Here is a 25,727-nt window from a genome sequence, read left to right as displayed (position 1 = left end):
GGGAGAGAAAAAAAAGCAGATACAACAGCTCAACTGTGCCCACTCCTAACTCTCCACTATTTGCTTATAACATCACATTCTGTGCCCACCCCACCCCATCCTTGTTTTGCGTAACCAAAAACAGAAAACAAAAGCAACCTGAGGAGAGGTTTCTGGACTATTTTATCTTTCTCCATTTAGATGGAGATGTAAATGCTGCTTTGGGTTCCATAATCCTAGGGGGCTATGTTTACATAGTAAAATACATCCTACCAAATCAGGAAACAATGAATAATGGGAGTCACTTCAGTGAGAGGTCAGTGATGGTGAACCAGAGACAGAAGAGGATCTGGGGGGGAGGGGGATGCAATAGCAGAGGAGGATAGGCAGAGAAGTACCAGTTTTAATTTTTCATGATGTATGGCTCCCTTCTTCCTTCCCTTTCTCCTCCCTTCATGTCTCTCCTTGCCCCCTTTAAACAAAAGGTGCAGGGAACGGCATCAAAAAGAGGCTGGATTTTTTAAAGGCAGCTTTCCAACTTTGCACACAAACAGGTAACAGGAAGGTACAGCAAAAATCCTCTCATCTGAAACATTTGTCAGCAGAAACAAAACCTGTAAAAATGACTAAATAGCTGCACGTATTGATGCTCTCTGCAAGTTACCTATAAGTGTTTTGTTTTTCTTATACTTGAAATAGCTTTTACAATATTTTGATGGCTTTCTTTTCTCTCTTCTGATGGGCAGTAGAGAACATGAATGATGGGATTTAAAGATGTTTGGGGGAGAAAAGGGAGGATATGGCATTGTCTTTTTTTTTTTTTTAAACATAGAGGTTTAATCAAACTCCCATATGTTGAAATTGCTCCTCATATTACTGGTTTTACATGGACACAGAAACTAGGCACTTTAGAGGTGCACTTGCATGGCAGGCTGGGCCCCCCCTTTCTATATTTTATTTTACTTTTTTAGTATAGTGGTACTTAAAATCACTGGTTCACTTAAAAAAAAATGTTAAACTCTACTAATGTACAAATAAGCTGAAAAGTTGCATTTTATGTGTATTTTTTGCCATAGCAGGTACTGTATTTCTCATGCTGGATTTCAAAAAAAAAAAAAAAAAAAAATCAAAAACAAAAAAACTAAAGGGTGGTGTTTTATTGGATTGTGACAGGTTGAGTACTAAGGAATTAAGTCGTCGTCATTTCATTAAAACTGAGAGATGATGTAATGCATATATAAGAGTTTTCTGAAGGGTTTTTTTTGGGCTTTTAAACAGCTTATTTTTGTTTTTGTTTAGTTTTTTTATTTTATTTTATTTTGGAAAGATATGATTGTATTATGTGCAACTCAGTTGCTTACATTATAACTACAAAATATTTTTGGGTTCCTGGAAAAAAAAAAAAAGAAAAAAGACTAATAAATGTGTTTGGCTGCTAAGCATTTACTATTGTGGTTTCCTGTTTTATTCTGCCAATTTAATTTGCTCATTTGTTGAATGTTTTTTTTTTTTTTTTTCCTGTTCTCTCTCTCCATGCTCCAAACATAAAACCTATCAGAAATTCAACATTCGAATTTGGGTCTCAACTTTGTCGTTAGGGTTGTCGGGTTGGTCAGTGGGTTTGTGCTGCTTGCTGCCTGCCCATTGCTGAACATGACCTGCCACAGTCCAGTCTAAAAGAAACTGATGTTCTCCTTTTACCTTTGGCTGTTTTCTTGTTTTATCCTAATTGGCATTTAGCACAAGAACACTAGAGGACAGGAGAGAAGAGAGAAGATACTGCCTACAGTTCTACTGCATCCCACTACTGCTGTGCCTGGGGACAATAACCAGCGAGCTCGGTTTGTCAGGAAAATGCCTCACTGAGTGCCCCTCTGCCCTGCTTTGGGTGCTTCAGCACCACTTAGGAACATAAGAACCTTAACCATTAGGTTATGTTTCCTCATCTGCACAGTTTCTTACTTATTGTTAGCCCTAAAGATAGACTGGTTAGGTATGTGACCATGAAACACCTCTATAATGACAAAGAGAAGGAATGGATGGAAACTATTTTCTAATTCCCAGGTAATTTTGTATCTAATTTAATTCTCAGACTGCTGTGTGAGATAGATAGCAGCAAACGTATTTCATCAGGAAGCTGATGCTCAGAATAATTTAATTAGTCAATGATAGGTAGCAGTGCTTATTATAAGCTGGGCACTGTTCTGAGTATGCCATGTATATGCACTCATTTAATTGAAATTCCTCCTCTTCACTGGTGAAACCATAATAGGAAAACAGATGGGATTCAAAAATTGCCATGCCAAAGTGCCCCTGCCGAAAAACACCTGGATTTCTGAGAAAGGTCTTAAGGAAGTCTGTTATACCAAATGGTAGGCCATATACCATTCATTTCTTCCATCATAAAAGAAGTAAACACTGGAAAATGTGGGGTAAGAAGAGATTAACTAGATGTTCAAAAACACCTTGAGGGCCTGTCTTGTCACATGTAGGCGCTCTTTGAAGAATAGAGATCATTGCAAAAACTATGATGACCTTTGTTACCAAAGGCTTTATTTTAAATTTTGGGTATTTTAAAAATACATAAATGGCTAAGGGGGCATATACCATAGAATTAAAGGTGGTTAACTAATCGTTAGCATCTGACTCAGTCTTCTTCACAGCTCTGGGCCTGCCATCATCTTGGGTGACTTCAGTGTCCACATGGAAGATCCATCCTATCCCCGCGGCTTCTCAACTCCTTCAGTCCACCAGGACACACACACCAACGCTCGCCCGAGATTGCACTCCTACAGAATCACTAGCTTCAGCAGCCTTGACCATGACTTCCTATCCTCTGAAGTGGCTCTCACTCCTCTGTGGCTGTGTTTTCACCTCGACCATTCCCTCCTAATCTGGTTTAGATTTTATACCCCATAATTTCAATACCATGCTTGCTAATGCCCATAAACTCTCCTGCCCCTCTGTTTTCTTGACGCCTATGTGACAAAATTTCCACTTTAGAAGAATCCTATTTTCTGTTTTCCACCAACACCCAAAAACAGTCCAGCATGGTTGGAAAAAAAAAAGTCACTATGGGCCAAATAAGGACTCCCATAATTCCACTATAGCCAGCTACCAATGGGACCTTGATACGGCCCAGCAAGCTTCCTGCGTTCATCTGATCAGCTCACTGTACCATTCCTTTCCCAATTATTTAAGACCTTTTATGATTTCAAATCTTAACCCCCCCCTCCCTTACTCAGCTGAGGACTTTGCTCACTAATACATAGAGAAAATTAGAGGTATCAGAAAAATTACCTTAAATTCCTGCTTCCAAACTTAAGCAGAGAGAGGTCTTCCTCTAGTGGTTCCCCCTCTAGTGCTAGGGATTCTTCCCTTCCTGCACCCTTGGACATCTTTAACCTCCATTTTCCATTCTCTCTTTGCTTGTTCAGCTGGGGTCTTCTTGCCAATCAACATGTCCAAGTCAATCTCATGGTAAAAATCCTCCTCGGGGCCCACATTCCAGCCCCTTACTCACCAGTTACTATCCCATTTTTCCTCTCCAGAAACTTTCTCTCCTGTGTAGTCTCTTCAAATCTGGTTTCTGCCCCTATTATTCCACTAAAAGAGCTCTCTCTAAGGTCACTGACAACCTCTCTAAGTCCAGTGGACATGACCATTTGCCTATTGATATCACAAACCCTGGATTTCCTTCTGTGCCCTAACGTGTTCCTCTGTCTCCTGCATCTCATGCACTTTCATCCTCTTAGCTGGTCATGAAATGGTGGATCTCATCAGAGCTCAGATCCAGGCCCACCTTTGTTCTCTCTATACTGAACGTCTAGACAATGTCATCCACTTCACTGTCCTTTATTCTTACTCCTTTTTCCTTTGAACTTTATATTTTGGAATGCCCTTGGGCACAGTCCTAAACTTTCTGTTTTCCAGTTAGTTGCTTCCACTGGATGATTTCATCCAGCCCCATGTTTTGAAATGTAACATATGAGTATATGCCTGTCCTGCCCAAATTATATCTCCAACCTGACCTCTCTAATCTCCTGTCTATTCAAGTACTTAATAGCCTATTTCTAAGTCTAATGGACAAATCTCTCCACCCTCCTCAAATATACTCCCCCGCCCCCCACCATAGTTCCCATCTCAGTAAACAGCACCACCATTCACCTACTTGTTCAGACCTACAGCTGCTTCACATCACTTCCCTCAGTAAGTCCTGCAGCTCATTACTAAATGTATAGCCACAAATGGTCCACATCTCTCACATCTCACCACAACCAACTTGTTCCTGCACACACACCTGGACCACTACAGCAGCAGCTTCTTCCTAACCCCACTCCAAACTTCTCTGCCCAGCAGCCATAATTTTTTCGTGTCACTAACCTCCAGTGGTTTCTCCTTAACACTTAAAATGCAGACCCTATACCATTGCCCATAAATTCCACACAATCTAATCTCATTTCCTGAGTCCCCTAAATTCAGTCTTACACAAGCCCTGTTACCTTTCCTTTTTCTTAATTACCCCAAGCTCATGCCCACCTCAAGCTGTTATACTTGTTCCTCTGCCTGGAAGGCTCTTTCCCCTGCATCTCTGTCTAGTCTCTTACCAAAGGTGAGGCCATATCAAAAAATATCTGTTACCACCCCAAACCCACCCTAAGGTACTCTCTATGCTCTTGTCCTGCTATATTTTCTTCATAGGATTTATGACTGTCTAAAATTATCTTATTTCTTCTTTATTATCCATCTCCCTCACTGGAATGTAAACACCAAAAAGGGCAGAATTCTGTGTTGTTTACCAACTATAGGGCTTAAAATACCTATGGCTTTAATTAGCCTCTCTATATTAATGATCCCTAAATTTATATCTCCAACACTTACCATTGAGCTCCAGGGCTTTATACATAATTGTCGACTCAACATTTTAAAGCACTTGAATATCTTAACAACCCTGGAAACTAAATACAAAACAATTTGATCCAGCCTGCTTGCTGCATCACTACCCACCCAACTGTAAAATCTAAAAACCTAGGAGCAACCTGCTCTCTGTCTGCCCCTATATTCCCTTTAACTAATCCACCACCAAGATGGGCTGACGGGACCTCTGAATCTTTTTTCTTCCGTTTTTTGGCCACTTCCCTTGTCCAAGCAAGACCACCTACACCACTAGGTCTTTTTTGTCCACTGCATTTGCCAAAATGGTTTCTTGTTTAGCATTCACTCTAGTTTCCCTGCTCCTGATCCATTCTATACATAATAGCTGGTATGATACTTTTCAAACCACAAATCTGATGAAGTCCTCCTCCAGTCATTGCTTAACATAAAACCCCAAATATCTTTATTTCCAGCAAGGTTCTCATTGTCTGCCTCTCAGCTATTTCTCCAAAGTCTCCATCCTTTCCTCTCACCTTTATACTCTCCACTCCAGCCTCCCTGTATCCTAGTGCCAAGTATGATGCCTGGCACACAGCATGTACCATTGTGGAATGAATGATCCTAATAATTAATAGGATGTTATATCAAGAATTTGTTTAAGAAACTAAGTTTTTAAAAGGCTGATATAAAAATGGATAGATATAAAGAGAAAACAATCAGAACTATTCATTGAATTAGGGCACAAAAGAGATTTTAAAAAGTAAAGCTCTGATTTAGAGATGTTGCTTCAGGTAACAGTGACAGCCAGATGCAAGTGTGTAGGTGGCCTTTAAAGATTAACAACCAAAACTTTGGAGAACCCATAGATTCAGAAGGTAAGCTTTGCAGTCCAATTAGCTCAGATGGTTAAAGCGTGGTGCCGATAACACCAAGATACAGGCTTCAACCCCTTGTACCAGCCAGTGAGGAAAAAAAAAAAACTAAAAAGACAGTAAGCCTTTCAGATGTGCAAGTGGTTTCCCGTGGAAGGAAGGGTGGGTCAAACCTTGAAGAAACTCCCACCACTTCCTTTTCCAGGACTGAGAGGAGGAAGGATCATCAAAAGAAGACTAAGAACACGATTAGGAGAATCAGTAGAGTTTAGTTTTCAAAGCTGAAGGGAGGGAGGTTGTCAAAAATGCTAAATACTTCAATCAGCCATGAGGAATGAATAAGTACAAGAAAAAAAAACTATTTCAAAACTATATACATTTGGTATGTTTTGCTCCCAGTCCTGTCCCTGACTTCCATTCCCTTCATTCCCCCCCAACACACTTTATTAATGTTTCTTTATGTAAATATAGGCAAATATATATTACAAAAAAGGGCATTTTGATTTGTCAATTAGAGGAGATTATTGGTGATCAATGAGAGTGATTTGGAGGAGGAGGAGAGGGCAGAAGTTGTATCACAGTGATAAGGAATAAAGCAGGGAGGGGACAAATTAGTTGAGCACAGGAGTCCCAGACAGTGAGCTAGGGAGTCAGCATCTATTACTGCCTTTATGCCTCACTGTATACCTGGGATCATCAGTCACATTTTACAGGTGAGAAGACCCAAGTGCTGAAAGGTTAACTAGCCCAAGCAGCACAGCTAATAAGTGGCAGTGCCAGGAATGGCTGGTAAAGAGACAGCAAGAAAAAGTGGACTCCATGTTAAGGAGATACCAGGGCAAGTGAAGGTGTTCCTTTAAGTGGGAGAGACCTATGCATTTAAGTAAAAACCAGACAAAGGAAACAACTGGAGAGATTAAAGATTCAAGACAAAACAACGGACGGAGTAAGATCCTTTCCTGAATGAAAAATTAGAAAACTGAAGACAAAAATTCCTATTTGGAGGAGGAAAAGTAACAGAAAGCAAGGTAAGGCAGAGGCAGGAGAAAGGTTTGGAAGACTGAGGAGATAATTGGGTTTAGACTGGTTACAATAGAAATAGAACAGTAAACTTATCACAGTACATCAAAGCAATGACAGCTGTAAAACACTGCAAAGCCGAGAAGTTGAAGCGAGCAAATTTTTCATCTTTCCAGAATTGTGTCTGCCCTCATCCTGAAAACCAGTCCTCTGCTGCTGAAGAGAGGAAGTAGAAGATGACCTCTGTGATGAGCCCAGGTAACTGATGGGCTTCTCTGATGGCCAAAGTATTCTGGAATTAGTGGTGCAGTCAATTCTGGCTGCTAATTCTGGAGTCCAGGTGGAGACATGAAAGTTGTAGAATGAGGACACTGAAGAGGTATAAGAGAGGTTGGGGGAAGAGAAAGTATAAAGTCAGGATCTAACTTGTATTGTAGCTATTGTGGGCCTTATTTCTCTTGCTGGGCTGGGCTCCTGTGGGACAGCATTTACTCATCCAGCAAACATTTATTGAGCACCTATATACTATGCCAGATTCAGCGCTAGGTGCTAGGGACACAGGGGTGACCAAAGATGGACATGATCTCTGCCCCAACCAAGATTGCCATCAATGGGAATGGCAAACAATGAATTCTGGTGAGAGTTTTGAGAGAGGTCTATAAGAAGCCAGGAAATCACTCAGCATCTAAGCAAACCCAGAGTCAGGGAGAGAGAACACTACAGGGGTGATCCATTGGTTTTTGAGTGAATCTGTTAATAAGTGAAAGCAGGAATGGAAAGGTAACAGGAAAAAAGAAGTTACTGTCAAAAGAGAGACCTTGAAGCCTTGATATCTAATCAGGAACTTTTAATGTTCTTGAAATACAGTCATGTGCTGCATAACAACATTTCAATCAAAGATGGACTGCATATACAATGGTGGTCCCATAGATTATATAATGGCTATACTGTATAGCCTAGGTGTGTAGTAAACTATATCATCTAGGTCTGTGTAAGTACACCCTATGATGTTTGCATAATGACAAAGTCGCCTAATGACGCATTTCTAAGAACGTATCTCCCATCATCAAGTGATGCGTGTTTTATGGTTATTGGGAAAGGGAGTTCACACCAATAAACAAGCTGGGAATTCAAAGTGGAATTCCCCCAGGAGGTCTCATTTTAGTGAGGAGCTCAGAAACAGGTAATTTCAAAGCAGCATAGTACCTGCTACTGTAGCATACAGGAAAGGGCACATATGGAGCTGCTATGAGCCAGGTATCTGGATCCTCTCCACCTGCATTTAACTCCAATCTCTTTCTCTTCTACAGGAGCGATCTAAAGACACTCAACCTGCCCATACCGTTAGTTATTTTGTCATCTGCAGAATGGGGACCATAACAATGGCTAGCATTTATTGAGCACTTATTCTGTGCATTGTGCCAAGAGATTTACTCGTATTACCTCAATAATACCTGAACAGGGCTGGCTGGTTAGCTCACTCTGTAGGGGGCTAAGGGCTAAGGTCAAAGATTTAGATCCCTATACCCGCCAACAAAACAAAAGACACCTTAACAACTCAGGATTGTTACAAGGATTAAATGAGATCATCTGTGTAAAGCACTTAGGACAGTGCCTGATACCTGGTAAGACGTCCATAAACGTTGGTGGTTTTATTATTTTTTTGGCGGCTGGCCAGTACCCAGATCCGAACCCTTGACCTTGGTGTTCTCAGCGCCACACTCTTCAAGTGAGCTAACCCGCCAGCCCCAGTGGTTTTTGTTATTGGCCAGAAGAGAGAGTTGAGACCACCAGAGAACATTTTCTAGACTGGGTCTCAAATGGGAGGTAGTGAGAAAAGTTTTCCAGGCAGAGGGAGGGGATGGGGGTGGAGGTGGGTGGGAATGCCATCACCAAGCCATGGTGTGACCGGGCTTGGTGTGTGAGCGCAGATTCTGAAGTGGGAGCGGATGTGGGTCTTCCGACTCCAATTACTAGCTGGGGACCTTCAGCAAGTCATGACTCTCAGTTCCCTCATCTGTAAGTGCTTGTCGAAATCCATTTTTACCGCAGTTTGGCGCAAGGGGCTCACGTGGTACGCAATAAGTGCTGACTTATCTTGGGTATCTTCATTTTTCCTCAGAACATCGCTTGGTGCCTGGCAGGGAGTGGGAGTGGGGGTCGGCGACAATCATAATTAAATAGCAGCAAACACATACAGGGATTTCTAAGTGTGGCAGACACCGCTCCATCACTGAATCTGTACCTTTTTTCAGAAGGATAAACCGAGGGGCAGAGAGGCTAATTTATGCAAGGCTAATCATGGTTCTTTTAAACGAAGAGAAACACGTTAACCCTTAGCAGGCAGCAGGCGAAATGATCTGCAACCTTCAGCTCTCAGTTCGCCCCGAGTCCCAAAGGGCGGAAACCAGGCGGAGGAAGTCCCGCCCCATGCTGACCTTGGACTTCCGCTTCCGCCCTTGCTCGTCGCGTCCTCTCTGGTTGCGCGTTCGGGATGGCGGCGGGAGGCGACTGTGGCGGGCCTGACAGCTACCGCTCACCACTTGCCTCCCGCTACGCCAGCCCGGAGATGTGCTTCCTATTCAGCGACAGGTACAAATTCCGGACCTGGCGGCAGCTCTGGCTGTGGCTGGCGGAGGCCGAGCAGGTAACGCCCCGGGGCTGAGGCGCCGGTCCTGGAGAGGCGGGTCCCGCCCCAGCACGTGCCGGGCTCGGCTCAGAGCCTGGGGTTAGTCGCGGGCCCGGCTATTTTCAGCCTGGTGTTCCCTGTCCTAAGTAGCTGCGGCCCCAGGAAGTCAAGGGCAAGAGGTCTGGGAGCAGCCACCTGTTGCCTCATGTTTTTAGTCCCGGAGTGTTCGAGACGCGGAGGCGAGAAAGGCCGTCTGTGGCTTCAGGGACTGCATCATGACCACTTCTGCAGGTGTACACTGCTAGCCACAGACACTGAGCGCTTGTTACGTGCCACTGTGCTGATTATTTTACACGTAATTATTTTTTTCTTGTTTAATCCATTTAATTTTTTTCTTGTTTTCCCACATTGCAAGGGTGAAAACCAAGCCTGGAGAGCGCGTTGTTTGTCCTAGGCCATCCAGCTATTAAGAGCGGAACTGGGATTCGAACCTGGATTCAGTCCAGAGCCTGAGCTGAGCGCTTAGCCACTTGCCTGTGTAGTCAGTGACAGGACTGGAATCCGTGTTTTCTAGGCCACTATTTCCGCGTCTGTTGGCTGCGCTTTGCTTCTGAAGAGGGAGAATCCGGGTAGGGGTTTATTAGATGGGATTTATGGTTTCTTTTGTAAAGGCTGCGTATAGAGCTACTCAGCCCGACGGTTTCAGAAGTAGCTCCATAGGGGCCTTCCCCGAGGAGCTGAAGGAAGCCAGAGGTGATCCAGCGAGCTATAATGTTTCTCCTCAAGTTTCAGAGGAAAGTGCCACAACAAGCAAGATGGCAGTGTCCTCTCAAACTCTATAGTAAAAACAAACTATCTGAGTACGTGCCAAGAATCCTGGTACCATGGAACTCTGCAAACAGTAAACTTTCACACTAGATTCCCTGCCCACTCGCCATCACTGTGCTCCAAAAAATTGAGTGATATAATAATAGCAGACATTTATATAGTGCCTTCTACATCCAGGCACTGTCTTAAGACTACATATAATAGCTCATTAATCCTCAAAACAGTCTTGCAGAATAAGTACTATTACTGTACCTGTTTTACAGATCAGGGAATAGACGCATAAAGAAAATTAATAAACTGTTGGCTCAGATAACAATAGTTGTAGATAGTAGGACCTTAATCGTGTGTTGTGGTTTGTAATGTACTAATATTTACTCTTTTCTGTTTCACTTGATACTCAATTCTATAGATTAGAGGAGTGGCACTCAGAAAGACTTTCCCAGGGTCACTATAGCTAGTAAATGGCTTCAAGCTGGAATTGGAATAAAGAGTCTACGAGGGTACTTCAAGAAGTTCTTGGAAAAATAGAATTAAAAGAATATAAAACTTTCATGAACTTTTTGAAGTGCTCTCATATGTGTTCTTTTCTCTGCTCTACACATTTCCTGAAATATATACAATTTGGGGTTTGGATTATCTATTAGGGTGTCAAAATTAGCAGCATAAACTAATAACTTAGTAGTTAAGAAGAAAAACTTGGGGAATTAAAGATGAGAAGGAAGGCATAAAGTCAGCAATAGGGAAAATAAGAATTTTGAGAAGATAAATTGCCTGGGGGAGGAAGTAGTATGGTCAGGCTGCCCTCTACTGCTTTGCTTTGGGAGGAGCCCTGAGGTGTCATCTTCTCACTGTCATAGTCCCAGGCAGTTTTGCCACTTGTGACTACTGAATACTTGAAATGTGGCTAGTGCAACTGAGGAACTGAATTTTTACCTTTAAATTAATCAATTTAAATTGAAATAGTCACACGTGGCTAGCAGCTACCATGTTGGACAATACAGGTCTGAGATGCAAGATCCTCCCCAGAGTGAGGCCTTGCAAGGTTCAAGTGTGGTTTGAATCAGTTTCACCATTGTATATATTCAGCCTTTGGATCCAGTGTCCTGAGCTGCCTGTGGACTGCCAGCTATTTTTTGCCAGCCTGATTTTTCCAGTGATGGATGAATGTAAGATGTTGATCTCATCAGTATCACCTGGCATTGCTTTCAGTTGCTCTAAATTTGCTGTATGTAATTTGTTGGCAAACTACATACAGAATTCTTAATTTTTGTTTCTCTGCGTAAATCTGAGTTAGATGTAAAGCTGCCGCATTTTGGGCACTTACATGCTAAACACTAAGGATTAAGCAATAAATAAAACTCTCTTCTCATGGAGTATAGTTCTAGAGGGGAGGGACAGGCTAATAAATATGCAAAATGTCACCTGATGGTAAGGCCTGCAAATAAAATCTGGCCAAAGGAATAGAGAATGACAGTGACACAGAAAGGTGTTTTAAATTGAAGTCAGGAAAGACTTCTCTGAGGAGATGACACTTGCGCCCAGAATGTGTGAGGGAGTGAACCAAGCAGAGGTATAGGGGCAGAGAGAACAGTCAAGAGCAGGATTATATTGTTGTTTTATAAATTAGAGTTTACTTAGAATATAATTAACCATGGTTCATTGAGAAAAATCCTTTGGCCACCCTCCACCACGCTTCCCCACCCTCACTCCATGTGCTTTTAGTTTGATTGCCTCAGATTTTAAGAATTGGGAGGTAGGGCATAAACACTAACATGAACCAATTTTTTCTCAGTGTCACTTCAATTCAAATAGTTGTGGAAACAGGCTAATTGATTTTATTTTGCCTATTCTACAGACATTGGGTTTGCCTATCACAGATGAACAGATCCAGGAGATGAGATCAAACCTGGACAACATCGACTTCAAGATGGCAGCTGAGGAAGAGAAGCAATTACGACATGATGTGATGGCTCATGTGCACACGTTTGGCCACTGCTGTCCAAAAGCTGCAGGCATTATTCATCTTGGTGCTACCTCCTGCTATGTTGGAGACAATACAGTAGGATAACGTGTTTTTACTCATGACTTAATCTTTATAAAGCATTTATAAATTTTATTTGATTTTGTCCAGTTTAGGAAATGACTCCATAGATCTTTATTTTTTAGGGTATCTTGGCTGAAAATACTCAGGAATATTCTGCTTTTGGTATCCTTGCAATCTAAACTGTAAGCACCTAGTGACCTCATAAAGTAAGACTTTGCAGGTACTGCTTATGCATTGGTATACTGGAAATAAGCCAAGACCTTAGCATTTTAGTGGCTGAGAATTTCCAAAGGGCTTTTCTTTCCAAAGATTTTTATAATTCTTTGCTGTGGCTTCTGAAAAGAAAGAAGGAATGCATTATAATTGTTAAAACTTTAATTAGCAAAAGTGTCTTATAGTCAAACATGGAAAAGTAACAGCAAGCATTTTCTGAGAGTTTGCTAGGTGCTGTCCTGAGTACTTTGTATGTTTATTCTTCACAACCATAAAGAGGTAGATGCTGTTATCTCCATTTTAAAACATCTGTATTGAGTTTTTAAAACTCAGTGACATTTTCCCATTTTAAATATATAGTTCAGTGGGTTTTAGTAAATGTGTACAGTTGTTCAACCTTCACCACACTCTAGTTTTAGAGTATATTCCTCACCTTAAGAAGTTCTCTCATGCCTATTTGCAGTCAGTCCCCTCTCCTGCCTCTAGTTCCAGACAGTCACTGAGCTTCTTCTGTCTCTATAACTTTGCCTTTTTTAGAGATTTCATATAAATGGAATCATAGAATACATAGTCTTTTTTTTCTTTCTTTTTTTTTTTTGTCGTTTTTTCGTGACCGGCACTCAGCCAGTGAGTGCACCGGTCATTCCTATATAGGATCCGAACCCGCGGCGGGAGCGTCACCGCGCTCCCAGCGCAGCACTCTACCGAGTGCGCCACGGGCTCGGCCCTAGAATACATAGTCTTTTGAGTCTGGCTTTATTATTCCCATTTCTATAGATGAGGAAACTTAAGGAGAGGTTGAAGAACTAGTCCAAGATTATACAGCTGGGAAGGAAACAAACCCTGGGAGAATGACTCTAAAATTTGTGCTCTTAATCACAGTGCACCCATGGTACCACAAGTTAGGTTCCAGATAAACTTCCAATTCAGGAAGAAGCCATTAATTTTTAAGTTGCCCCAAATACTTTTTTTGTTGTTGTTTTTTGTCTTAAGTGGTTCATAGTTAATGGATCTGTGTAGAATTGATGAGTCAGATAATGAGAGAACAATCCTCTTACTTGGAAAATCCTTTTTAAAAGTACCCAGTGTATAGTGTAGTTGGGCTCAACAGTTACCGTCTCATGTAAGCATATGTTGGATTGCCTGAAATCCTTACGTCTTTTACCTCCCTCAAGAAGAGCTTTAAATTTCATAAAACTTGATGTTCATGCCTTTCCTTGTTAGCAACTATAGACAAGAAAAAAAGGGGGAGGAAACTAATGAAAAGTGCCATATGAAAGCTGAGAGACTGAAGCGCTCCTTTCTGGGAAGATATCAACCTTGGTGACTTGCACATTTTTCAGTTATTTTAGATACCACATACATTGGGCTTTTATGAACATAAAGGTTTTGTTTTTTATGGATCCCAGTAGTACTGCTCTCTAAGTTGGTGTGCTTTTAAAACAGCAATCAGAAAAGAACAACTTCTGTTAGCATCTTCTGGCTTGCACAGTGGGTTGCTAATAGTCACGTACACTGCTAGCTGCAAAACCCAGCTGTGATGGCCCAAAAGTGTTATGTAATAATTATGTTTGAGCAAAGCTGTTTAATATAGGACCATTGCATTCTCCTTTACAGGACCTGATAATTCTTAGAAATGCATTTGACCTGCTTTTGCCGAAGGTAAGGAGTTGGCCGAAGTTTCCTATCAGTCCTAGATTCCCTATGATAGGAGATGGGTGCCAAATCAACAGTGTAAATTATTTTTCTCAGGTGAATGACCATATATCTAATCTGTAGAACTAATTGTCTCTTCTTGAGTTACAGCACTATAAGTGAGTGCTTTTTATAGCATAGCCTTTTGTTATTATTATTATTATTATTATTTTTTTTTTTTTGTGACCGGCCGCACCAAGCACACCGGCCATCCCTATATAGGATCCGAACCCGCGGTGGGAGTGCTGCTGCGCTCCCAGCACCACACTCTCCCGAGTGCGCCACGGGGTCGGCCCTATAGCATAGCCTTTTACACTTGATCTTAGCCAAAAGGCCGAGAAGCGGTATAGCATAGCCTTTTAAATGAAAGAAGTGCAACCAGAGGCATGTTACTGGAATATGTGGGTCAGGATTATGACTTTGCCCTGTTTTTCTGCAGCAGTGGTCTTAAAATAGTTCATGACTTTTTAGACAGTCAACTTAGTTTTTCTTTCTTTTTTTTTCTTCAACTCAGTTTTCAAATGTTGATTGCTATGAACTCTTTAGGGCACTTTAGGATACAAAGATGAAAAAATATGGCTGCTGCCTTCCATAAGCTGGAAGTCTAATTGTACATAAAATTGCCTAAAAGTTTAGTTTCTAATTATGTAATAAACTCAACCTGAATTCACCCTCTTCCTACCACGTGGTCTTTCTTATAGCTTGCCAGAGTGATCTCTCGGCTTGCCGATTTTGCCAGGGAACGAGCCGATCTACCCACCTTAGGTTTCACGCATTTCCAGTAAGTGATAAGATTACTTCTTGCAAGTTGGGCTTGTTTATGTGAATATGACTTTCAGTTACTTCTTCAATCTCCCTTTTTCACAGTAACCTTGAGGTGGAGAATCTCAAAACATAACTTAAGCAGATAACTTGGGATGTTTATAAGGAATGAGCCTGATATGCACCTTAAAAGCGATAGTGATGAGGGAGTAAATATAACACTTCATTTGGGAAACATTGAAAAATGTGTAACAAGAGCCTTCGAAGGTATTCATATGCCTCAGTTTAGTAATTCCCTTCTTGAGAATCTAGCCCAAATAATCCACATTTATGGGAAAAGCCTCATGCACAAAGATCTTTGTTACAGTATTATTTATGATAGTAAGCATTGGAAACAATCTAAATGTACAGCAGTGAGAATAATTAAGGTATAGTGTATCCACAGGTTAGAATAATGTGTGCATTAAAATGGTGCTCATAAGACTTAATATGAAAATGTACTTAGGTTGATGTTATGGGAAAAAAAGCCTTTATAAATTGCACAAAGATTGGGTCAAAGTATCCCATGATGTAAATGTTGCTTACTCTGATTTATGAGATAATAAGTAATTAAAATTTTTCCCAATCTTTAAATTTTTTTAAATGTGCAGGTATTTTGATGATTACTGAATAAACCCCTTTTTAAAAGCTGATGATGTCATTTTTGGAATGATAGTGACATGTATTGAGTGATGTTCTTAAGGTATTGGTATATCAGTACCTTATGTTTTGGTGGACTGTTGCTATGGCAACAAGGATATCATTTCATAACTTATGAGATGAAAGCCTGTTGAGCTTAACCTTAAAGTTAGGGCCTACGTTTATTCATACAAGAAATCTGCAGAAATTGTTCATGTGAAGGGGACAGTGCTCGGTGTGTGTGGCTTGACTGTGACAGATGTTACCTTCTCTGCTGGTTTTCCCACGCACCTTGCATCGCCTGTGTGGGAGCTTTTCTTCCTCTCCTGCGTCTGTGCTCAGGGAATGCTGAGGCATTCCTTTGTAGTATTCCTTTGCAGATATGTAGTGAGAGGTATTGACTACCACAGTTAGTAGGCATTAGGCAGGCACTCAGAAAATTGTGTTGATGTATGTAATTTTTTAAAAAAGTCTGTGCAATTAAAAAGAGAAAAGGCTTTACTTAGACACAGTTCACATACCATAAAATTCAGCCTTTTAAATTGTACAATTCAGTGGTTTTTAGTATATTTAGAGTTAGATGATCATTACCATTCCATAATTTCAGAATATTTCCATCTCTCCAAAAAGAAACCCCATACCCACTAACATCACTCCTATTCCCCTCTTCCCCAGACCCTGGCAACAACGAGTCTATTTTTGTCTCTGTGGATTTGCATATTCTATCAACACTATGCTCCAACCACCAACTGAGCTAATCAGCCAGGCTGATTTGCCCATTCCAGATGTTTCATATAAATGGAATCATGTTAATGTGTGACCTTTTTGTGACTGGCTTCTTTCACTTAGCATGATGTTTTCAGTATTCATTCATGTTGTAGCATGTATCGGAACTAATAACATTCCATTACATGGCTATACCACATTTTGTTTAGCCATTTATCAGTTAATGTACATTTGGGTTGTTTCCACTTTGTGGCTATTATGAATAATGCTGCTGTGAACAAGCTCAGGCAAATTTATTTAATTCTTTGCTTACACCAATAATCTAGTTACAGGAGTTAACAAGGAACATTGTCTTGAGATTAATTTGGGGGTACACTGTAGCTTATGATGTGTCTACTATAGCTTTCCTAGTGGTGTGCCTTGATGTTGCTAGCTGTCAGTATCATTAGGCTAACAGGAGAGAAATTCCATGTAGGATGACTCTAGGTTATCTATTAAAACTTGTAAATTATATAGGGCCGGCCCGTGGCTCACTTGGGAGAGTGCAATGCTGGTAACACCAAGGCCATGGGTTTGGATCCTATATAGGGATGGCCGGTTTGCTCACTCGCCGAGCGTGGTGCTGACAACACCAAGCCAAGGGTTAAGATCCCCTTACCGGTCATCTTTAAAAAAAAAAAAAAAACTTGTAAATTATTTCGTTTTTTCATTATTAGGTTTTACGAGTATGTTCAGAAATAGTCCATCAGTGCATTGATTTTGACTTGATTAATAACTTAACACAAGCCATTGGCTGTTACATTAGAGTCCTTTGGTTATATGTGTTTTGGGGCTGTTCTCCATAGCACAACTGGCTCCTCATTGAATCTTGGCTCTTCACTGGCCTTCCTTTACTGCCAGTCTAGAGTAACTGTCTCCAGTGTCCACATCCTCATTTTATTCTTTTAGCATTTAAAATATTAACAATTATTGTGTTAACTTTTTTTACTTGTTTATACTACAATGTAAGTTCCATTGCACAGGGACCTTGTCTGTTGTATTTCTAATATCAAGAACATATTAGGTACTCGGTGAATGTTTGTTACATGAATGTCTGATATATTTCTTCCCAGTCTCTGCAGATAAAGCCATGAACAAAACACATTGTCCCTGCCCTTATGTTAAATTGCCTCTTGGTGAAGAAAGAACTATGCTAGCAGTTTTACGACCTTTGAATTTATAAATGATACTGAATCTCTTTTTGGGTACCCTTTTAAAGTGTACCGTTCAGTGGTACACTTTTTTGACTCTTATGCAAACTTTTGAGCTCTTGTTTTGTCTTTACCAGTTTTTTCAACTGTTTTTTTTTTTGTCTTTTTTTGTGACCGGCACTCAGCCAGTGAGTGCACCGGCCATTCCTATATAGGATCCGAACCCGTGGTGGGAGCGTCACCGCGCTCCCAGCGCCGCACTCTCCCAAGTGCGCCGCGGGCTCGGCCCTTTTCAACTGTTATTTTAATAGTCACCCCCCACCCCCACCCCAAAGTGTAATGGTGGTTATTAGAAGAGGCAGTGAAGCTTTTATGAAGTAAAGCCTTGGTTTGAGACTTCTGTGTATTCTCTTTGGGATGTTCTCAGGCCTGCTCAGCTGACCACAGTTGGGAAACGTTGTTGTCTTTGGATTCAAGATCTTTGCATGGATCTCCAGAACTTGAAGCGTGTCCGAGATGACCTGCGCTTCCGGGGAGTGAAGGGCACCACTGGCACTCAGGCCAGCTTCCTGCAGCTCTTTGAGGGAGATGACCAAAAGGTATTCTGATCTGAAAGTGACCTGAGGGCCACAGAAACTCAACCTTGTTTCTTGGGTGGATTCCAGGTTGGGATATTCTCATACTGGATACCTGGATTTCTATAGGGATGTGTCTTTTCTCTCCAAGGTAGAGCAGCTTGACAAGATGGTGACAGTAAAGGCAGGATTTAAGAGGTAGGTAAATGGGAAAAGTGTTGTCCTGCCTGTTACGTTGATGAAAGGCTAGTGTTCAGTATACCTCTACATTTGACCTTAACTTTTTTGGCTTTTTTCTTCCTTTGTTTTTCTTACCATTCCTTCCATTTCTTGCCTGGGTTGTATTTTCTTATAGTTTAGATTCTATTTTCTTACAATCTATCAGGAAAAAGGAAGCTGTTTACTTCTGATTTCTTTAAGATAGACTTACCCATGTTCTGTTTTTATTTTCTTTACTGAGGGCTTCCAATGCATGTGTCTAAATCTGACCATTTCCATTGAAGGCCACCAGGCTCTGCTGTGGCTCCACTCTGGACATAGGCACACCAGATCATCTTTCCTCTTCAAGTCAGGACAGCTTCCTGAGTATTACTAGAAAGGGTGGAGAATAGTTTGTTTCAGCAGCAAGCCAGTCAGGTCCTCTGGGCTCAGTATATAGCTTAACATACCAATGAGATCAAACTTTTGCTTAGGATCTGGTTTTGCTTTTTTGCTTAACAGAGTATAGTAGTCTGTTTTGTGTTGCTATAACAGAATACCTGAGACTGGGTAATTTATAAGAACAGAGGTTTATTTGGCTTATGATTCTGGAACAGCTGCATCTGGTGCAGGCCTCAGGCTGCTTCTACTCATGGCAGAAAGGGGCAGGCAGCGGGGGGTACAAGCAGATCACATGGTGAGAGGAAATGAGAGAGAGAAAGAGAGAGCAAGCGAGCGTGCACAGAGGTGCCAGGGTTTTTTAAACAACCAGATCTTGTGAGAGCTAATAGAGCGAGAACTCACTCACTACCCCCAACCCCCAGGGAAAACATTAATCCATTCATGAGGGATCTGCCCTAGTTTCCAATAAATTCCTTCTCGTTTCTGTCTGAGACCTCCTTAGAATGGCCTTTGCAGTCCATATTTCTATCAGCATTCTGCTCACCACCACGTAACCAGTCTCTAAGACATGCCAAACTTTCCCTTGTCTCTTGGTCTTCTTCTGGGTCCTCCAAACACCTCCAACCTTTGCCTAACACCCAGTTCCAAAGCCGCTTCCACGTTTTCAAGTATTTATTATAAGCAACACCCCACTTCTCTGGTACCGATTTTTTATATTAGTCTGTTTTTGTGTTGCTATAACAGAATACCTGAGACTGGGTAGTTTATAAAGAACAGAGATTTATTTGACTTACGATTCTGGGACAGCTGCATCTGGCACGGAATTCAGGCTGCTTCTACTTGTGGCAGAAAGCAGCAGTGGCTGGTGGGTGCAAGCAGATCACATGGCGAGAAGAAGCAAGAGAGAGAAGGCGCCAGGGTCCTTTTAAACAACCAGATCTTGTGGGAATTAATAAAGCAAGAGCTCACTCACTACCCCTCTCCCTCCAGGGAGAGCATTAATCCATTCATGAGGGATCTGCTCCCATGACTCAAACAGCTCCCAACACCGCCACATTAGGAATCAGATTTCCACATGAGTTTTAGGGGGACAACATGTCCAAACTCTATCACAGAGTCACATTTTGAAATGTTTTAACATAGACTCTTCTATTTATTTCTAGGGCTTTCATCATCACAGGGCAGACTTATACACGAAAAGTGGATATCGAGGTGCTGTCTGTGCTGGCTAGCCTGGGGGCATCAGTACACAAGGTGGGAGAGGGTAGTTTGTGGGGCTTTGGGGACCACAGACTGAATCAACCCCAGGCTTTTACTTAATCGTGTCTCTCAAGAGATGTCACACATCAGTTTTAACAATTTGGGGTCTGTAAATAGAGTCACTAAGCTAATGTGTGTTAATGGGAAAGACTAGTTTTGGCATTCTCTTTAAAATTACTCCAAGGGGGGCCGCCTTGTGGTGGGCAGAGTACAAAAAAAATTAAAATTAAAAAATTTTTTTAAAAAATGAAGTTACTCCAAGGACTGCAAAATGTCCATCTTGTTTAGGGGTATATTAAAATTAATCTTGCTGTCGCCTTTCCATGATGTCTTAAGTATTATTTCACAAAAGTGTTTCTGTGCTCCTTAAGTTTGTTATCCCAGCTCTTTGGGAGCAGAGAGATGTCTGAATAAGATACTCTCCAGGAGCTCTTCGGGAGGACGTGCTAGTCTCTGTCAGTCTAGTCCCTGTTTCCAGACTCTCGCGCACACTGAGAGTGTAGGATGATGCCTGTTTCCTGCTTCTTCCAGATTTGCACCGACATACGCCTCCTGGCAAACCTCAAGGAGATGGAGGAACCCTTTGAAAAACAGCAGATTGGTGAGTGTTAGGTGGAAACCTGGGAGCACCACAGAGCTACTGAAGAGGCTTGGGATGTGTGCTAACAGCTCACCCAGCAGCATGCTTGCACACTCGCTGTCCTTGGGAGTCTTTCTGCCTCTGCATCTCGTACTTTTATGTGGGCAGGCTCAAGTGCAATGCCATACAAGCGGAACCCCATGCGCTCAGAACGTTGCTGCAGCCTTGCCCGTCACCTGATGACCCTTATCATGGACCCACTGCAGACAGCGTCTGTGCAGTGGTTTGAACGCACGCTGGATGATAGTGCCAACCGGTCAGTGGAACGGGGATGTCACATACAGCAGGTTGGGAGGAAGACTAAAAGAGGGGCCTGGAAGCAAAAAGACATATTTGAGCATCTCTGCATTCCCTCCTTCTCCCCAAGGAGCCTGGAGTCTAGCAGGGAGGCAAAAATATAAAAACTACGGTATGATAAGTGTTGTGATCACAGTGTGTACCAGGGTACTGTGGGAGCAAAGAGGAAGGAGTAGTGTTGTAGATTTAAGAAATACAGACCTTTTTTTTTTTCTTTTGGTTGTTGATTGGTACAGGGATTGAACCCTGGAGTAGACGTTTTTAAATACAAGATTGGGAGCACATATAAAAGGCACAAAGGAAGAAGAACAGTTGAGGGAGTTAAGTAATGGTTGGGAATGAAGTCGGTATGTGGCAGGAAATGAGGCAGGACATGATCGCAGGTAGTAGCCAGTTTATGAAGGGCCTTAAAGGCCCGAAAAAGGAATTTAGATACTGTTCTGAAGGCAGGTAGATGTCAACTGTGGTGTCTTTGAACAGTGACATTTTAATTAGTTATGAGATGGGTTAGAAGTAACTTGAAACTACTAATAAAGTGCCAACATGCACATGATTTTCTGCTTTATGTGTATACTCAGTTAAAGCTGATTTACGTTACTCTCCTTGCTTACATTGTACCTGGATTTCTTGAATGGATAAGGATGTAAAGTTAAAGGATCTGCATAATCCAGGGTTTATCTATGGAAAGAAGTCATGTGAACTTGTTCTGAAGTCAGCCATTGGATACTTTTTAGCAGGATGTGACCTAATCAGACTTGCCTGTTCAAACTCCCTGGAAACAATTGGAGAATCAGTTGTAAGGGGACATGGATCTGGTCAGAACAAGTTAGAAGGCTGCTTTAAAAGTCCAACTTCACATTGGCACAGTGGCCATGTAAATGGAGTGGAAGGATGTAGATATGGAGTAAAAGGCAGATTGGCCAGGGTTGGTGGTTGACTGGGGTGCTAGTGCCATTTACTGAGGGGAGCTACAAGGGAGAAGAAAGCACTTTTGTGATGGTGAGTAGGAGGCAATGAGAAAGCGGCCGAATTTAGTTTGGAATTTGAGATACTTGTGGGTCAGTTGGGTGGGGCTCTCAGGTATGAGGTCTGGCACTTGGACAGGTGGTCTTGCCTAGAAGTGATAGATTTGAGGGTCATGAGGACTTTGGGGTAGTTGAAGTCATGAGACTGAAGGAAATTGTACAAAGAGTATATATGGCATGAGAAGTCAATAGAGCAGCTTCTTGGGACACAGCCCAATAATTTCACTGGAATTATTTTATTTAAAGAAATAACTGAATGGCTGTTTGTTTTCTAGACGTATCTGTTTGGCTGAGGCATTTCTCACGGCAGATACTATATTGAATACGCTGCAGAACATTTCTGAAGGATTGGTGGTGTACCCCAAAGTAAGAGGCCGCAATTAAAAAGTAAAGTTTTAGGGGTTAGAATGTGGGAAAGGGGTTGCTCTGGAGTGTGTTGGGGGAGCTGTATTGCTGGTCCAATAGGAGTTCTTCCCAACTGGAGTTCATCTTTGAGTTCATGACATAAACTCTAGGGAATTAGCTCTGTGGAATTCATAGACATATTTATAGAAAAAGAAGTACTTTAAATTGCCTTATACTGTCTACCAGCATGAATAATGAGCTCTGGTTTGACTAGGCAGAGTAGATGGCTCCATTTACTTGTTCTTGCATACCTGAGACAGATGGGTTCATTTCTGTCATACATTGAGCTCTCAGGTCTGGACATGAAATTTAACAAATTTTTTAATAAATTTGAGGTTTTAGGAATCTTTCCTATGAAACAACTTTTTAAAATGTTCTTAATATTCCCTCTTTCAAATCAAAATATGTCTTGCATTAGTAAGAAAACTGAAAAATATGGTATAGAATAGAACAACCCATTACTCTATTTCCATTAATACGGCAGTTCATGTCCCTGCTGTGCATTTTGCTTGACTTGGTATCCTGCTGCGTGTATGACTTTGTAACCTTGTGGCATCTTTCTTGGCCTTATTCTTTTCTTCTAGGTAATTGAACGGCGCATTTGGCAAGAGCTGCCTTTCATGGCCACAGAGAACATCATCATGGCCATGGTCAAAGCTGGGGGTAGCCGCCAGGTTTGTAACCCCTCGTGCTCCTGGATAAGTTAAGAGTACTCCTTTAGTGTCTTGCTCTCTCCTCCCTGAAGAAGAATGGATGGAGGAAGACGTTTCTGTTATTACCTTCAGTCATGGTATTGGTACAAGCAGTGACCACATTCTGCCATCTCTGGAGGGTGATTGTGGCAAACTCAGCTTATTTATTTATTCATTTATTTATTTTGGTGGCTAGCTGGTACAGGGATCTGAACCCATGACCTCGGTGTTATAAGGCTACACTCTAACCAACTGAGCTAACCAGCCAACTGAACTCAGTTTATAAAAAATGAATCAATTACTTGTAGAAAAAGTCCACTCCTAGTGAAGGAATTAGATCTGAATTTCCACAGAAAGTGATGGGAAGTGAGCAGGAAGCAAGAGCAAATGGTTTGTAAGGCTTTGAAGAAGAGGAACCAGAGTGAGATGGGCATCACTTCAGGTTCGTCCTAAGGAGTGGTCAGAGTTAAGATTCTGGTGGTATCAGTGAGGGGAGCCACCCCAGCTGAGGGGTTTTGTGTACCAGCTATATAGACAGCATGGATGTGAAATGCCTGACAATTTTTCAAGAGCTTTCAAATGCCTTGGTGCTAGTGAACTGATGTTCCTTCACTCTCTTCCCAGGATTGCCATGAGAAAATCAGAGTGCTTTCCCAGCAGGCAGCTGCTGTGGTCAAGCAGGAAGGGGGTGACAATGACCTCATAGAGCGTATCCGGGCTGATGCCTACTTCAGTCCTGTTCACTCCCAGTTGGATGATTTATTGGATCCTTCTTCTTTCACTGGTCGTGCATCACAGCAGGTAAGCATCCCTTAGGACACTTCGGAGATGCTGCAGTCTTCTCCAGATGCCCTCTTTTTACACTGCTGGGCTGCAGAACCTGGGATACTCTTTTTTGATGGTTCTATTTTTTGTGGGAGATGTGTGTATGGGGCTAGTTAGAAAGAATCAGAGCAGGTTGCTGGCTAAAATGTAAAGATTTGACTGTTTAGAGCTGTCTTGATTATGTCCCTATTTGGATTTCTCAGAATTCTCTTTTGGTCTCAAGAAGTGGTATAATGGACAACGAATTAGGTTTTATTGTCAGGTGGATCTGGGTTCATTCCTAATTTATGGTATTTACTGGCTGACAGGATAAAAATATATATATTATAGTGCTCAATGCATAGTAGATACTCAGTAAATGTTTTATCATTTTTCCTTTTGGCCTTTTCCAAAAAATTAGAAGAGTTTATTCAAAAACATTTACCAAGTACATACTAAGTGCTCAGTATGTGTTTGGGTACAGTGTTTAATTCTGGGGATTTAAAGACAAGTATGTAATCTGTCTTCAGCGAGCTCAAAACATAGTAGTGAAGACATAAATAGGTCATTATAACACCAAACAACACATGCAGGAATTGAGGGAAGCACATCATTTTAAGGGATCACAAAGGAGGACATGTCCCTTTCAAGCAGAGTATAGTAGAAGTTAGGAAAGACTTCCTGAAAGACATCATGTCTGAGCTGACAAGCAGGAGTTAGCCTGGCACTGCCACACTAAGAGGAGATGGCAAATGCATAGACCCCTAACATGTGAGAGCACTTATAATCAGATGAGTATTGCTGGAGTAGCAAGTATTCCAAAAGTAGTTACAGAATTGAAGCTGAAAACAGGCAGAAGTTTGTCATTTATATTCATATCACTCTGGTGTGATGTAAAGGTTGGATTTGAAAGACTTAAAATTGGAGGTAGGGAGACCAATAAGGAGGCTACTACAGGGCCGGCCCGTGGCTCACTCGGTAGAGTGCGGTGCTGATAACACCAAGGCCCCGGGTTCGGATCCCATATACGGATGGCCAGTTCGCTCACTGGCTGAGCGTGGTGCTGACAACACCAAGTCGAGGGTTAAGATCCCCTTACCAGTCATCTTTTTAAAAAAAAAAAAAAAAAGGAGGCTACTACAAACAGACCAAGCTTTGAGCCAAGGCAGTGGTGGTAGATACGGAGAAAGAGAGAGAGGAGGTTCATCACTTGGTGACCCGTGTGTCTGAATGGGGCTGGGAAGGAGGAGGGAAGGAGCCATCATGATTTTAGCTTTGGTGACTTGAGTAGAAATGGTGAGACCAACTGAGGGAGCACAGCTAGGCTGGTTTGTGGGGAAGAATGGCATATGTGGGCACGGTGGATTGAAGTCGCCTGTATCTAGGGAGACATTTCTTACCACTGAGGAAAATAGAAGCTCATGGCAGAGTAGAAGCATTATCAAATTAGGTCTCTGTGATATCATCTACATTGAAAAGTATTATCCACTTATATCTTAACATTTTATTTTGTCTTTTTTTGCTTTCCTCTTTGGCAGGTACAAAGATTCTTAGAAGAGGAAGTATATCCCCTGTTAAAACCATATGAAAGTGTGATGAAGGTGAAAGCAGAATTACGTCTGTAGAGCTGTCAGAAAATTAAATGAAAAATCGTTTTTGGTTTTGTTAACTTTATTGCTGAGGCATGAAATAGTGTCGCTGTAGTGCGTTATTTTACCTCAAGAATTGTTCTTACATTAATGCAGCACTCCCTTCTTTTCATGGTGCTTTCACATTTCTCAAGGTTAACAATGCAGAAACAAAACAGTGTAGTTGACTCTGTCTTTACAGCAACAAAAAATTGCATAATAAATGTAGCTCATACTTGTTCTCTGTTCTTTCAAGACGTATTTTCCAGCCACCTCAAGGTTAGTCATTT

General features: G+C 41.7%; 1 protein-coding gene across 3 annotated transcripts; it reads left to right on the top strand.

Annotated features, from left to right (window-relative positions):
• The first annotated feature begins 9,206 nt into the window (after nucleotides 1-9,206).
• ADSL (adenylosuccinate lyase) lies at nucleotides 9,207-25,464 on the top strand. Of its 3 annotated transcripts, none has more exons than XM_063075344.1 (14): nucleotides 9,319-9,393; nucleotides 9,791-10,004; nucleotides 12,059-12,262; nucleotides 14,078-14,122; nucleotides 14,857-14,936; nucleotides 17,939-18,110; nucleotides 18,238-18,284; nucleotides 19,850-19,940; nucleotides 20,478-20,547; nucleotides 20,695-20,842; nucleotides 22,184-22,274; nucleotides 22,898-22,987; nucleotides 23,630-23,806; nucleotides 25,348-25,464. In XM_063075344.1, the coding sequence occupies exons 3-14, from the start codon at nucleotides 12,098-12,100 to the stop codon at nucleotides 25,432-25,434; spliced, it is 1,263 nt and encodes a 420-aa protein (XP_062931414.1). In that variant the 5' UTR covers nucleotides 9,319-9,393; nucleotides 9,791-10,004; nucleotides 12,059-12,097; the 3' UTR covers nucleotides 25,435-25,464. The 3 variants fall into 3 exon arrangements, with proteins under 3 accessions (XP_062931413.1, XP_062931414.1, XP_062931415.1); XM_063075345.1 differs by lacking the exon at nucleotides 9,791-10,004 and adding an exon at nucleotides 9,591-9,730 and having other exon boundaries at nucleotides 9,320-9,393; XM_063075343.1 differs by lacking the exon at nucleotides 9,791-10,004 and having other exon boundaries at nucleotides 9,207-9,393.
• The last annotated feature ends 263 nt before the right edge of the window (nucleotides 25,465-25,727 follow it).

Source organism: Cynocephalus volans, chromosome 12, assembly GCF_027409185.1.
Source record: "Cynocephalus volans isolate mCynVol1 chromosome 12, mCynVol1.pri, whole genome shotgun sequence".
Classification (NCBI taxonomy): domain Eukaryota; kingdom Metazoa; phylum Chordata; class Mammalia; order Dermoptera; family Cynocephalidae; genus Cynocephalus; species Cynocephalus volans.
Note: the sequence above shows the minus strand (reverse complement) of the source record. Positions and strands in the feature narration are given on the sequence as shown.